The following is a 16,321-nucleotide window of genomic DNA, read 5'->3' as shown; positions in this document are numbered from 1 at the left end:
GCCGAGACACCCCTGGGTAGTTGTGCGCAATAAAAATCATAAACATAAACATAAACATATGGTTTTACCACGAAAGTGCCTTTACAACGATTTTCGTTGTATAGCTATGCATGATAATGGAATTTTCATGGTAAACCGACTGCAGGGATGATTATTTTGTTCAAATTTATAAATATATTTTTAATGAAGCCTAACCTAATAAATTATTATAATAAAAATAATATACTTACAGTTTCTATGTTCGTAATTCTCCTTCTTCTTACACAGTTGTAAGTGGTCCTTTTGCTATTTTTCTTGAAAATGCATTTCGTACACGTACGTACGTAATTACGTCGTTATTGAGGCTCATCACATGAAGGACAATAGGCACAGGATATCGTTTTTAGGTAAGTTTTATTTTTTTGTTAAAACCCACTCCTTTTTTTTGGGGGGGGAGACCCCCTCAAGCCCCCTTTTTTTAGATCGGCCTTTTACTCACATTCCTTTACTACGTATTTCGTAGTAAAGGAATGCGTGGTAAAGGTTATACGTGGTAACCATGCATGCGTTGTAAAGCATGCGTGGTTAGTGTATTCGTGGAAACGGCCACGTTGTAGTGGCTGTTTCCCCCTGGAGACAGGGGAGACAGATGTTTGGTCCTACTCTGAGAGGAGGTAACGTTTGACACGTATGGGATAAGAGTGTCTGTTTCCTTACCTATTTGAGACGCTTAAGGATTTAGATATGGTTTTCATATGTAGCTCCAGATGGTAAGATCCATGTCACATTTTCAGGGTACATGCTAGCTTTTCAAATAAATTCCATTTTGATTCATTGGATGAAAAAGTATCTTGTGGCTCTCCCAAACGTCTATCGTGTATCTGGCTTTGAGCGACATGAGTTTGACTGGACAGGTATAGATGCTTGATGTTTTCAGCTTTTATTTATTGAGGTCTTTTGCACTTCTTTGAAACTTTCATCCATTTCTGCGACTTAGAAGGCAATGCAAGTTTATAGCATGAAATCGTGAGGTGGTTTTGATCAACTCTCTTGATTTATGTGCGCCATGAAAGCTGTTTCTATGGCAGCTTGTATTGATTCTTGATAGCGCTTTGTTCATCACTGCAGAGAAGTCAAGTGTCTGTGTTTGTTTCTTCTGCTCTCTTTCCACTTGTCTGGCGCGTGCCTTCCCAAGGCTGTCAGTTCTTCACGCGTCAACTAGTAGTGCCTGGTTGCCATACATCTCTGATTTTTAATGCTATTGTGTTCACTCTATCATAAAAGGCAAAATGAAAAATGTTCAATGGCACATCATTATGTTTTAACTGAAAAGCTCTTTGACTACATACGTTAAACATTGCACAATCCTGTCTGTTCTTTGGTGTTGGCCAAAGGTCCATGCACATTTCCTTTTAGTATATCTCAGGTGTGTGATTGTCAAAGCATGGTCCTACTTCCAACAGGAATGCCAGAGAACGAAACTAAATAAAAACTTCCATTCATAAAACAAACTCTAGGGTAAGCAGTGTCACATCAAAAGTTGTTTGGAAAGATGCAGCCTGAGAAATATGGGCACAGATTGATGCTGTATTTGAGTACACGCAACATAGCTTGCATGGGCACACCAACCAAAGGTATGCTGAGAACTCACAGCTGCACTAGCAAGGGATGCTCTTCATAAGATAGGTCTGCTTAGCCAGCTTCCTATACCTAAAAATACACAGCATGGAAGTAGGCCTGGGCGGAGTTCGCGGAGCTTCACTCCGTGGAACTCCGTGAAGTGCTGGAAAAACTCCACTGCAATCCATGGAGTTCTGCCAGCAACGGAGTCTGTTAAGTTGCACTGCTCGCACTGATGTTTAGCGCCAGGAGATCGCCTAGCACTGTAAAATTGGTGTGAATAGCAATACGCGTCGTGCCAGAGGGTGCTGCTGCTTTCTGCCACTCGAGTAGACATCCTACCTGAGTAGCAGCTTCCTCAACACGAGCAGCAGATTTCTCAATGCGAGCAGCCGTGACCTGCCGCAACCGCCCGCATTGTGAAATCCCGCCAAGAGGAGGTATAGCACGCAATTTTTTCTCATGCGCTCTTGCCAACTCACAGTGACTCAACTCCACGTTACTTTGCAGCGTTTTTCCGAAATCCGCGCAGAGTGGGCAAAACTCAGCAAACTCCACTGGCGGAGCGGAATTCTTCACTCACCCCTACATGGAAGTCCATGCCTCACAAAGCAAACATGGTCAACACTCTTGTCCAAGTATTCAATGCTCATATTACTCCAGTGTCTCCCTCTGGGTAGATCATAATCTGGCCAAGACCTTTTTGATTGTGGAAATTTACATTTTGAAGCACCTCTCCCACAGGCCTTTACTGTTGGGGTTGTCGAAGTCCCAAATTCAGGTCCCGCCGCCCAACCAGGTATTGATTCAGTCGCTGTGAGTTTGACAAGTGCTTCTCTTTCTCTGTGTTGCAGAACTCCCGTTACCAGACCTACCAGCGCATGTGGAACTACATGTACTCCAAGCAGCCTAGCGTCTTTGTGAAGAGCACAGAGGAAGGGATTGCGCGGGTCCTGAACTCCAACTACGCATTCCTGTTGGAATCGACTATGAATGAGTACTACAGACAGCGAAACTGCAACCTCACGCAGGTTGGAGGGCTGCTGGATACCAAGGGCTACGGAATCGGCATGCCAGTAGGTATGCAGCAGACCCCCTTCAGATGGGCACAGACCGACACACATTGCTGCATGACTTTCGCACCACCAGTTGTGCTGATTGACATGCAGATTCTTTTGATGTATATATGCATCGCACGCTCCTAGGTGGCACCATCACATTTCAAACTTGTTACTGGGGTATTACCCCATTCACATTTCAGGCCAGTATTCAATGAGGAACACACTTGAGGGTTTTCTGGAATGCATGCTTGTCTTCTTACCCAGATGGGATACTGTGAAATTGTGTCTGCACCCATTCCCCTTCGGTAGCCACTAGATTGGTAGTTTGCCTAAGGTCAGCCTACGGGTAGAACCAGTAATGGTAGCCTAGGCAAATCTTTGGTTGTATCCTTAAACAACTGGATGATTTGATACTTATCTTGGGACACAAACTAGGGGAACAGCCCTTTCTAGACTGTGACACTTCTCAGAAATGGAATTAAAGTATATTTAAGGCTCCCTGCTTTCCGTTTTTACTGATTTTTATAGATAAATACAGACAGAAAACCCTTTATTTTCTTGTCTGTATTTATTTTCAAATGTGTATAACAACGGAAATAATAAATATGGATAAATACAGACGGAAATGTCAAAAAAATATATACCATACAACCGGGAGCCCAAAGTATATTGTAGCCACTTTAAATATGCTTCTGAGTGTGCCGGCCTTTTAACATAAAAAGATCAAGCAAAGCTGGCATGTGTGTCTGGGGTTGGTGGTCAGAGTATTGGGTTACCAACGTAAAAAGCATTACAGTAGCCCAGAATACCAACGTTATCAATCTGCTTGGAATGTTGAGATTGACTCCAATAGAATGCTCAGATTCCAGGCACTAACTGTGGTTGGGTTTGTGCTTGCTAGTTCCAGTGGCCGGTAGGCTCATTGCCCACCGGCTGTTCGGCGTTAATAGCTGTTTATTGCCCTTCCTCTTATTAACTGTCGTCACCCTGGACCCATTGTTGCAGGGTGGGCAGATAGCACCCACAGCATGGGGCAGTAATGATTTATTAAAGACTGCCCTACGGTGCTTAAGCCGGACATTGTTTCATAGCCATCTAAATGTTGAGGGATGCTTGTTAGAACACAAAATGATTGTGGATATCTATGGAATGGGGAATAGACGTGCAGCCGATATCACTGTGTGATGTGGATGTGCTCTCTTGCACAACAGAAATTGTGAGGTGATGGTCGGGTGTGGCGGAGCCCAAATGAGTGACGCAATACAAGAGTGTGTTCTGAATGGTTCCTAAAAGGATTTAAAATGTTTAAAGAGAAAATGCAGGATACTGAATCGATTTTTCCTTCGTGGAGGGAGTTGCATGAATGGCTCTGTACCAGCCCCACCAGCTTTTTAGCAAACACATCAGTTTTAAAATAAGCTGCAGAGTCTGAAAATGAGGTGATAAGAGAACTTCCAAGGTTCTCGAACTTTTGGAAGAATGGCGGTGGCGTGACTTGGAATGTGGGATGGGGACTTTCTCTTAGTCTTCTTTCTCTTAGTCCTTGAGGCTCCTTCTCGTTCCAGATTGTAGGTGGATGAAAATATTTGATTAACACTTCCTCTTTCGATACAGGCTCCGCCTTCCGCGATGAGATCGACTTGGCGATTCTCCAACTGCAGGAAAACAATCGTCTGGAGATTTTAAAGCGCAAGTGGTGGGAAGGTGGAAAGTGCCCAAAGGAAGAGGATCATAGAGCGAAAGGTAAGCATAAAATGGTTGTCCTTCCTGGTTCCTGACTGCACGTGCAGAGGTGTCAAATTACCTGTGCTGCCATTAGTAGACATAGTGAGATGATGCATCAGTGCCAACATCCCTGTGCGCATGTGCATATTTGTGACATCATGTGGTGTGCATAGATATAGCCGTCTGACTTGCCCATGGTACAACATGCACAATATACCAGTGTGTATTCGACATATGTACTTGCAGACATGTGACACATAAATACGCATTTCTACATGCATGAGTGGATGCTTTGACATCGTGGCACCACCAATGAACAGTCTAAAACAATTGGATTGGCTACCAATAGAAAAAAAGGATTACATTTAAGCACTCTGGGTCTCATTTGCGAGTCCCCTAGTGGCACTTTTGCACTGCCAAAGCATCACTTTTTTGATGCTCCGGTGGTGTAATGTGCCGCAGCATTTTTACAAGGCCACACAAAGCTACTTTGTGTGGCTTTTCATGGCCTTCTAAATATGTGCCCCTTTCACGCACAACACTGCATGAAAGGGGCGTTCCATAGGAGTTGCTGTTCTGCAACACACAGAGAAAGAGGAAAACACCTCTTGTGATCAGTGGCGTAACAAAGGCCCCTGCAGCCCCAGCGGGTGGGGGGGGGGGGGGGGGGGGGGGTTAAGCTCCAGATGATCCCCTCAGCATAGTGTCCTGGCCTGAGAGCTCCTATGTGTGTCTAGCGGGGGGGGGGGCTCAAGTTTCGTAATGCTACTGCTCATGCTTGTTTTTTTGCAGAAACGTGTCCCTTCCTGCACAAAAACAATCCCCCTGCAACTCAGACACACTTGCACCATGGCACAAGGGTGCCAGCTTTGGCGCATGGCAGCCCATTGTGTGCAGCGCAGGGAAAAGGGACAGGAATGCGCCGTATCTCTACGGTGCTTTCCTGCCCTTTTCTTTTGACGTAGCGCAGCATGATTCCTCGTGGCACTGCCCTCTGCCAAAACCTTGTAACTGAGGCCCTTTGTATCTGCCACAAGTCTTTTATTCTGAACGAATGATCTGTTCATAGAAACCTAGTCATAACTTACAATCAGCTACACAGGGACTCTTGGAGATACATGGAATTACACAAGTTAGACGGCAGGTCGTACCTTTTCTGCGGCAGTCTCAAAACTATGGAACTCTTTACCTACCCCTCTCTGAATCCGACCTAAGAGACTTTTTCCTTTAGGAAAGTATTAAGCACGTTTTTTTGGGACAAATTAGACTGCATTTGTGATCAGTGTACAGTGATCACACATTATCCTTTTCTTTTTTTCCAACAACAGGATGCCCTTTGGGTAAAAGAGCGCTTTATAAAACTACAAATAGAATAGAGCAGGGTAACAGTGGAGTGTGTAAAAGGAACGTGAGGCCTACCCATGCTTATCCCAAATGCACCACTGGAGCTCTGCTCTACCACAAGCCAATGCATATATCTGAAACACCTTTACACAAGTATGTTATGTTAACCAAGGGTAGAGATGTCACACAGTATCTTCTTAGTTCTTGACTGATTAAGTACAATTGTGCCATGTCATTAGACAGGTGAGAGCATGTAGAGTTGAATTTAGCCATCCAGTGCCACCATCTCCAGACCCCAATGTTGTGAAAGGCAGTCTATGTTGGCATTTGCCTCGTATCAACAGACTGACTTCATTTCCGTGAGAGATGTTTTTTGTTACATTGGATACCTTCCCCATTCCATAATGGTGGCTAGGTCCATTGATTTTGAGATCTCGCTCACCCCTCACACGTACTCAAATTTGGGTTTGAAATAACACCCTAGCATGGGAAGTTTTTGTGAGTGGGGTTTGCCAGGTCCTGTACACATTGGAGAAGTTTGTGGGATCCCATTTATATGGTTGATGGTCATGAGTCCATAAGTTTAGTGGTGGCAAGGTGGTGATGTCACGTTTGTGTTCACTTTGTGAAGCCACACTTTTACAGAAAGTGCTTCATGGCGACTCTTGTGTTGAGAGAATTTTGCGGAGGCATGCTCGAGACAGGAAGTGTTTGGGAGGTGACATTTCTGCCTGGGAGTTGGCTGCCTGACCATCCTCTGCCCCAGGAAGTTCTCATGAGGTGACCAGCTGGCCAAGAGGTGTTTGTGAGGTTAAACTCCTGACACATTATAGACCTTTGAATTATTGGTAAGGTACCACTTCTGTACATGAAATGTTCTTGTAAATCAATAGTCCTCTACCTTAGAGGGGTTTGTGAGGTCACACTTCCTCCAAAGAATTGTTTATAAGACAGCACTGTAATGTGGTGGGATGTTATATTGTGCTGGGAAGGGAACTCTACCATTTTTTGACATCATGGAACTTCATTCAGGTGTAGTTTCAGCTCTCAGTTATGAGCTCCTCCTCCACTGTTGCTTCTGGACTTCAGTTACCTTGGTGTAAATAGACTTCATTTTTACTGCTTGTGTGTCCCTCCTTTCACTATTGACAAGTGGGCGGCACTTGGAGGAGAAGGGCCAGGCCTGTGCAAAAAAAAAAAGGACAACATGGGAACGGCTGCTGACAATGCTGGAGGGGAAATTCTGTATCTTCAACAGGGCCATCTTAACAGCATTACAGGCCCCCGAGCAAAGCAGTGCACTGGCTCCTGCCTCCACAGCCACTCACAGGAATAAAAACGTTTAATGGAAAATTTGTGTTAAATTCTGGTCTGCATTTGGCCCCTTTGTTCGTGGGGCCCCCGGGCAACTGCCCAGCGTGCCCATGCGTTAAGACAGCATTGATCTTTAGAAGTTTCTAAGCTCTGGAACATATGAAAATGTGTTGCGAAACTACATGTTGAAGCTACTATGGTTATATTTCACTTTGTTGGGCCACTTATGGTGTCACTGTGACCTCTATGACTTGGGCATGAATAGTGGAGCAGTGAAAGCAACGTATACCTTAATGGCTGTTTGTTGTGAGTTTGCTACATCAAGGTCAGAACTAAGAAAAAGCAGTTGAGCGCAATATGGATCCAGACACGAGCAGTTACTGACTACCAGCAACAGGAGAGGAGATGTGGACTTGCTGGCACACGAGCGATATGGTCCCCAAATACATTTAATATGTAGCCATTAGCAGACGCCCAAACAAGATTGGCTTGGCTGTGTATGAGGCCACAAAAGCCACTTTATTCATTAAAAATTCTCCTGCCTATTGCAAGGTATCCCTCTATTAGTGGAGTAGTCGGGATGTTAAAAAGAATGTGAAGAGGGTATTAGGATTTGATGGTCCTATGACCCTGTACCAACACATTTCAGCCCTACTCTATGACCCAGAAAGGCCTGGGGCTTTTATTAGGGTGGCTAGAATCACCTCCCTAGTGTGTGCATGCTGCGCGGTATCCAGTTCATACACAACAGATGCATGTAAATCACTGCATCTAGGGGCAAAGTGTATACTTGCCATTCTTGTTACTCTGTTCTTTTTTCTTTTTGAGTCGAACCTGTAATTAAAAAGGCCATACTAATGTAGGTATTCATAGTATTTTTTCATAAGTATGAATGGCCGGTGCATTATAATGAATCTCGATGTGAGATTCTAAATCATAGCTTGGAGTAAGACGGAGGATTTGTTATCTTTACACCCCAGGTCTTTTTCTTTCAAGTGCTCCCTGGAACATGGTCGAGCCCACCCTGACCTTTAGGAGTCAAGGTGAACCCGATGATGAAGCATGACACTATCAGAGTGTGTGAGAGTTATTTAAAGAAAAGCAATCCTTTCCTTACCCCGCCTCTAGGCAGGCCGTGTTCCACCTGACAACAATAGCATACAGCACTGCATTTAAATATTAGGTGGGATACTTTGTGTGTGTATATTATAGCCTGGGAGGACGTATCCCACCTGTCAATCTTCCATAAGGTGGAAGTACCTCCCTACCCTTCAGATTTGGGAGAAGGAACCCCCATCCCCTCCCCCAAGCCTTCTTTAGGTTGGTTCTGCATACTCAAACACATCAAATCCTGTTGCTACATTTTGCTCTAATGGTGATAGGTTTTTGAATCTCCTAAAACCTTCAATATCTACATTTTATGCAGCCATATAGTTTTCTCCCTCCAAAAACTTCCACATAGGCTACAAATCCTTCATTGAAGTCTTCAAATGACAAAGAGAACCCACCTGCTTGGTGAATAAATGACAGCTGCGAACTCTACTGTTGCTTGCCAAATCCAACAAAACAAAAGATGGCCACTGTTGTCCGCGCTGGCACACAACAAACTAAAATAAACAAATTGCCACTGTTGTATGGGGGGGAATGATTCAATCACTAATCAAGCTTCTCCACATGTCTATTGTATAAAAGGATAAAGTAACCTGACTAGCCTATGCTTGTCAAACTTTGCAGATATGTGCAAAGATGAAACACAATGAAAGTTGGGGTATTGATTCAAATTCTCCCTTCTCTTCTTGTGTGTTGTTTGTGAAGATCTGCCTTGAAGAATTACCTGTTATATGGGCAGGGGCTCAGTCCATGCATTACTGGCCTAGCTGGAAACTGAACCTCAACGATGACGACAATGTTGGCACGCAGTGACTGTGCAATATCAATGACGAGTGTGCCCTTGCGCTCTTCCGCCTCGTTGAGCACGCACCTCTGGAACAAATACAAATGTCTGCCTCAGCATGTGCTTCCTGCCTCACACACACTGAGCTGGAGAAGGAGTCCTTAGTGACAGGTTACGTCAGTGAGAGGCGTGACTTCTGGAGAACAATCAACAGCATCAGTGACCAGCTTGACCTTAAATTGAGCATATTAACATGAGACTCATCCCATCATTTAGCATTGCACAACATAACTTGTGTGCACATCTGTTCTTTCTAGTCTCATGGTGCAGCATCCTCGTGCCGTCACAACAGATGCTGGGTTAAGGTAGACACCCAACATACAAGGAAATCACACCTTCACAGTGACCAGCTTCACTTGGTGCCCCATCTTCTGTGGCCAGCCCAGGACCAGCCCTCTCAAACTCTGGCTGGGCTCTGCAGTGAGCTTCTCTAAAGAGCCTGAGGCATCCTCTCACATTTCCCGGTCTCTGATCTCATTGCGGTTGTTCACCTGTCTCATTGTGTTTCAAAAGATGGTTGTCCAATGGGTATCTTCTAGGTTTGTTCTTTATTGAGACATAAGTAGTCAACAAACAGAGAGAGAACACCAGGCCATGTCTGACTCCAGCAATCTACAGCTGCCAGCCATGAACCAGCTCCTGCCCCAACAACCATTGGCATTTCAAGTGCACACACGCTACCCACACGCAACCTTTTACATGATGCTAGCGAGGGCCACTAGCATGATACTAAAGATAGGAAGATTGTACAGTTGCCATGGTTTGTTCTGGAAAGAACTAATGAGAAAGATGACCTAGCTTTGGAATCTGTGAGTAGGACAACAATCTATTTTATGGAAAGTGTGTGGGGAGTTTGCAGGGTGCAACCTAGGATGGAAGATTTTGTTGACGGTCTACTCACTGTAGTCGGTATGTGTGTTTACTCTTGTAATATAGTTGTGCGAGATTTTTTCTGGACTGTTTTATAGTTTCAATGCTTTGTTGTTAAAGTGATTTACCTTCCTGTTGTGGGAATATTTAGGGAGGGGTAATGTAGTGGGATGTTATATTGTGCTTGGAACGCCGCCATCTTATTTTACCTCATGGAACTCGACAGTGGAGGATTTCCAGCTATCAGTTGGAGGCTAGATTCTTACTAGCCAAACTCTACTAGACTTGAATCTAGACATCAGTAACCATGGTGTAAATAAACCAAATTTTTGACTTGGATGTGTGCGTGTTCTCATATACCGTTTCCTGAGAAGTGTTAGGTCATACTCCAGCCTGGAAGTTCCTAGTTAGATCGGCCTCCAACTCGGGATTTGTTTGTGAAATCACACGAGGAGGTTGTTTTTGGAGACACATCCGGTCTGTGAGGTGTTTCTGTGGTTCCACATGCGCCTTGAAGCCGCACGTGAGATGATACCCCTGTCCAAAGCATGTTTTTGAAATTACAACTCTTGCAAAGAGGTCATTGTGGGTTACAGCCTTTTCTGGCTGCATAGTGACAATCACTCTTCGGCCTTGAAAGCGCTCACTCTTTGCTCGTAGGAGTTTGAGTGGCCTCACCCTTGTCTGAAGTCTGGTTGTAACTTGTGACTGGCACCTTTCTGCTGCTTTCGTTCGTGAGGTCACGTGTTTGACTGCTATGCTTATGTGGGGCTTCACATTGCATGAGGGAACTGTGCAGTGACTTAATTTTTCTGTGCAATGGTCTCATATTTTTTTTAGTGAATATCTGTGAACCCAAACTTGTGCTTGAAAGATGTCTCTACAACCCCCTCTTCTGCGCGCGCTTCACGTGGGAGGCACTGTCTTGACTTAGAATAATGTCTCTGACATTAGACCGCAGTGACCTCTTTCAATGGTGTCATTAAGTGATTTAGAATTAGTGGCGAACACAGGAAGGCGCGGAGTGCACCTCATGTGGAAGTCTGAAAAGCAGCTGCGCTGCTTACGAGGATAGATGTTGACTGTTTCTCCACATGCAGCGGTTTCTAATAATATTCTTGAAATAATGAAGCAGCCGGTTTTCTTTTTTAGCTGAGAGATTAAAGATCCCTCTCTTTGCGAACAATCTGCTGACATACAGCGGAGAGGCCCGCCGCAGTTCCCTCTCTGTCAGCCCTCAGCCCTCCGCGAGGAGGGTAGGTGTCATGGCGGCGCAGTTGAAGTCCCTTTGCTCCTGCCCTGAGAGAGGCTTGTGATGCTGTCAGACTCCTGACAGCTGCTGATCCTGCGGCAACCAGTGATGTAAGGGGCCTGGAGGGGGGGAATTTGGAGCAGCTGTCAGAGGCAGGTGTAAAGGGATCCCTGGTTAGTGCCGGTGCACGGGAAAGGTCGGGGGATCACCCCACGATTCTTATCTCTGTCCCCTACTGGCAGTGTTTCTGCATCTTCGCATTTTTAACCCTGGGCGTGTGGGAGGGAATCCCTCAATGCCACACATCTGAGATTCCTTGTGCCAAATCAATTCAGCTAGCTGCTCGCTCAAACGGTTATTGCTGATTAGCCAGAACGTGTCAAGCCTTGAAATTGACCCAGAGACTCGCTAATACGGATCCCACTATACCACGCCTCACAGAAGAACGTGTGTGATGATCAGGGTGTTAAAATGTAGGGTATCTGTGTATTTTTTTCACCTGTCGCCTTCTTAATATCATTCTTTTGCTATAAAAAAACAAATGATTTAATTATCATGTTTGTTGCGCAAGAGTAGTTGCAATTCGCCACAAGTTGGAATACGCCTTTGAGTCTACCAGCGGCGGTTGGTGCAGGTAAGCGCAGGGGGTGGGGCGGGGGACGTCGACAGACGTTGGGATATGATTTATTTATTTAATTTTCCCTATTCCATCGTCTGTCGACTTCACCCCCCTCCCGCCCACCGCGCTTACCTGCACCGAATGACGCTGGAGCCTACTGAGACTGATGAAATGAGTTCTATAGATTAGGATAAAAGTAAAACCTGACATTTATATCACTATAAAACGGTATGACACTATGGTTAGGCATTATATTATATACAATAGTTTAAGTTGTGGGCGGAGGTCTCTCCCTTCTTATTAGATTTCGTAAGTGGAAATTATTCCACTTACGACATCTAATAAGAAGGCACAGACCTCCGCCCACAACTTAAACTATCGTATTCTTTAACCCCTCCGCTGCGCTGAATGTTCAGCGCTGGTGCGGAACGTTCTATTGCGCGGGCGGGGACGCGGCGTTCAGCGGACGTGCGCAGCACTACTGAGGTAGTGCACGCGCCGTCCGCTGAACGTGCGCAGCACTTAAAGGGTTAATGGCTCTTGGGTGCAGCCATTTGTAAGGTGCATCCACCACCACCATTGGGCCCTGACCACTGTAGCGTAAAGCCCATACTCATCCACCTGTCTCAGCAACAATCATATTATATACAAAGGCAGCAGGTGTTGGAAGGAGACAGTGCTTCTAGTATATGCATTGAGGTGGTCGTTTTCATGTGTTTATTTGCCTTCCCATGACTGCTGCCTCTGTTTTCAGGATGAAAACTCTTGATGAAATAAGGAATGAAGAACATCTATAATAATGCACAATCTTCAGATTACTTATGGTAATCCCAATTCTGCGATGTATCCCTTCCTCGTCCAGGTCTTTCATTATCAGAGGCTCTGCCTCCCTGCAGGTGTAGAAGTCTACACCTTTAAGCGGAACCAATAAGAAACCAGACCTAACTCCTACCATACTACTCTGCATAATGGTGTACAGACCATACCACTTCCTGGTACAAGCCTAAGGACAACGTTGTGTACACCAATGAAGGTGGGAGGGAGCAAAGCATGGAACGAAGAAGACAAAATCTGAGTTATGAGATTAACATAAGTAATCTGGACAGGGGAACATCCATTATAACGCGGGTTTTACACCGCAGTGCCATTACAACGAGGCATTTACAACGCAAGTCGTTACCACGACTTGCGCTGGAGGGCGCTCTAGACTAAGGAATGAAAGATTTACTATTCCAACACCTTCCCTACTGTACGTAGGCTGGTGTTGGAATAGTAAATCTTACTATTCCTAAGTCCAGCACCCTACAGCCCAAGTCGTGGTAACGACTTGCGTTGTAAAACCCTTGTTGTAATGGTACTGCGGTGTAAAACCCGCGTTGTACCGTCATACATCCATCTGGACACTACCTCGTAATTTCACTTCCTCATCCCCATCCTTTCAATAGAGACAATAACAATGCTGCAGCGCAGCTTTGGCCGAAAAGGTAAAAGCAATGCATCACCAATGGGTCATTTAAATGAAATCAATCAATAAATTCAACCACATACAACTCAAAGAACCCCAGTATTAAAAGAAGAAGTGTTCCGAGAATGAACATACAGTCACTAATGAAACACAGATGTAGAGGGAGCTGCCTCAGTCTCTCCAGTGCAGATGCCCCTGAGAGACTCATTGCACCTAAACCCTGGAAGCCATGCCCCTGGTAGAACGTCCTTGAATATGTCCAGGTAACCCCTTACCTGAAAGATCTTAAACCTTATAAGTGGTTGATTTTACCTAACGTCTCAAGCTGGACATAGAAAAAGCTACTCCTTGTCAGCTGTACAAAAGTTAACAAACAGCTTATCACACTGATGGAAACCTTATCCAAACAAATGGACATGGCCCTGAAAAAGCCCACAGTGTGCAGAGATACAACTTCTGGAGAGACCAGGTTAGGAAAGAACCCTAAAAGAATAAGCTCCTTGTGAAATTTGGACAAAATCTTGGGGACAAACCTGAAACCCTCGGTAGAACCATTCTGTCAGGAAAGACACAAAGGTAGGACGTTTAAAACATTAAGATGTCAGAGCACCTAATCTCCTGGTCAAGGTGATAGTGAACAGAAAAAATGTCTTCAATGTTTGAAATTTAAAGCCTTTGCTGCGGGGCGTTTCCACCCGCTGTGCGGGGAGGAGGGGGGCTGCGCGCGGCACCGCTGTGCTTGTGACGACCTCGGCTCGTCATGAGGCACAGTGAAGCTGCACTCATGACGAGCGGAGCTCGTCACGACCCCACCCGTTTTGGAACGTTCAGCACAGCGGGGAAATTATCCCCGCGTGTGAACGTTCCAACCGTCATGACGAGCTCAGCTCGTCATGAGCACAGCTCAACCGTGCCTCATGACGAGCTGAGCTCGTCATGAACATGGAAAGTGTTAAGGGAAACTTTGTACAAGGATTCAAAGGGATTCCACGGAGACCAGATAGAACCAAAGTCAAGATCTAAGAAAGAGAATCTTCTTTATATGAAAGTCGGGCCAAAGAAAACTTTTCAAGAAGACTGGAAGCAAAGGCCTGACCAGAGAGAACACCACCGCAAGGTTCACAGGTTCGAAGATCACGTTCCCAGGGGACTAAATCCTTCCCTGTAACCCATGGTTGGAAGGAGGGCCAATAGCAATTACAAGCCTCACATGTGGAAATCCTCCTAGATCCCTGAAATGCAGAAGCTACGACCTCAGGCAAACCTAGCAGAGGCAAACATACTCTTAGGAGGTGCACTGAAAGTGGGCCACAAAACGTCGGTACTTTAGCAGCTTCCACTCTATCTGTGAGCCTCTAGGGGCGGCAATGAGGTCCAGGCTCAACCTCATTCTATGCTAAGCACATTTCATGACCACCAGCTACTTTGTCTATTGCCTGTCTGGCATGGGGATGTAGTTCAGTTTTCTGTAGGACTGGTATGTGAATAAATTGTCCCCAAAATATTAGGGGGTGGGGAAACCACTGAAACAGTAAATATGTTGGGAAAAAATATTGGGATGAAATCGGAAAGGAAAGAAATAGGGAAGTATAATAAGGATGACGGGAAGTGTTAAGTAAAATAAAAGGTTAAAAAACATAGTTCGTTTATTAAAAAAAAAAAAAGGGGGAGTAACCAACACTCCACGGTAAAGCACAAAAACCCCGAAATAAACTTCAGATTAAAACAATGTTAATGCAAGATAAGTAAAATACAGGGACTCACGATTAATTATTACAAGACGAACCTTCTGACACCAATCCCGAAGTAATTAATGGTCTTGAAAACATTACATGGAATCCCAGGAGGGAGTGTTCCTATACCCAATGGACAAGCAGCACAGCTGGTACATTTGCCATGCTCAGCAAAGAGTCCAAATAATGGTAGGAATATAAACAAAAACAGCGCTCTAAAAATAGGTGTGGGGTTGCATTTTTTTCATAAACTTTATGATGATCTGTGGAAAAGTTTGTAACTTCACATAGTTTGTGAGTTTGAACATCTGTGCGAAAATTGAGACCTTTGGAAGAATTTCTGTTGCATTTATCCCCGTTTCATGTTAAATATTTCGGTAGAAATATACTTTGTAGGGAACAGTGTTCTTTGCCTCTACAAAGTCGTTTTTCCTAGCAAAGCTTGAATTAAGTCACAAACATGGAAGTAGATTGCAGTGGGGCATCGAGGGGGTCCGGGGAGTGGGGTCCGCCCCAGGCGGTACATGTTGTGGGGGCGGTGGCCTTTCCACCCTGCCCTGCTCTTACCTGCGGCCGCCACCGGGTGGCAAGGGCAGGAATCCCCAGCACCCCCCCCCCCCCCGCTCTAACATGTAGCCTCCGCAGGTGGCAAAATCAACGGCTGCCATGGGTGGCAAAAGGTCTATCTACTCCACTGGTAGCTTGAACCGCTCTTCACCTATCCATCATACATGGCTTTGCTGGGTCCTGCTAGCATGAAAATGAGCTCTCCGTGTAGAGCAAACTCAGTGCATGGGAAAAAGTGAAGGAAACTTGGGAAATGTTGCACACTTCATGAAGCTAAAGCTGAGAACGTCGCAAAGCTTTAAAAGTGGGGAAAAAAGTTTGTATACATGTACTCGGAAAGTGATCTGTTCTGAGTAGAATTGAAACTGTCCTCCATACCCAGATCAACGTGATTGTTAAAGGATATAATTTCCAAATGAACTTGCTTCGTGCTCCCTTAAATTAGCCCTTCAGACTAATTAAAGACTGGAATAATCATATATTTTACTAAACACTGAGGCCCTTATTTTCGAGTTTGGTTGTGCGGGGCAGCGCAGCAAGTCACCTTGCGGCAGTTCCCTCCATCACAGGGAAAGAGCAGGAATGTGCATTATATATCCAAGACTGCACATTCCTTCCCTTTTCCCTTGCAGTGGTGCACAATGGGGACACCCTTGCACCATGCTGCAAGGGTGCCTGTGTTGTAGGCAGGCATGTTTTTGTGTAGGACGGGGCATCTTCCTTGTCAAAAACAATGCTGAGAGACTTTTTCCTCTTTCTATTTGTGCTGCAGAATGCAACACACATAGAAATATTGAAAAACAAGGAGAAATAAAGAT

The 16,321-nt window shown here is 45.0% G+C and overlaps 1 protein-coding gene across 1 annotated transcript in view; it reads left to right on the top strand.

The window, feature by feature from the left end:
- The window catches only part of GRIK4 (glutamate ionotropic receptor kainate type subunit 4), a 596,594-nt gene that overhangs the window by 493,797 nt on the left and 86,476 nt on the right, over positions 1 to 16,321 (top strand). The window contains exons 15-16 of the mRNA XM_078683930.1: positions 2,454 to 2,679; positions 4,275 to 4,403. Of these exons, the coding sequence (XP_078540056.1) occupies positions 2,454 to 2,679; positions 4,275 to 4,403 (355 nt within the window). The remainder of the gene's footprint in view (positions 1 to 2,453; positions 2,680 to 4,274; positions 4,404 to 16,321) is intronic.

The sequence above is a fragment of the Lissotriton helveticus genome, chromosome 3_1 (assembly GCF_964261635.1).
Source record: "Lissotriton helveticus chromosome 3_1, aLisHel1.1, whole genome shotgun sequence".
NCBI classification, from domain to species: Eukaryota; Metazoa; Chordata; class Amphibia; order Caudata; family Salamandridae; genus Lissotriton; species Lissotriton helveticus.
The sequence above is the reverse complement of the archived record's forward strand: the minus strand, read 5'-3'. Positions and strand labels throughout refer to the sequence as shown.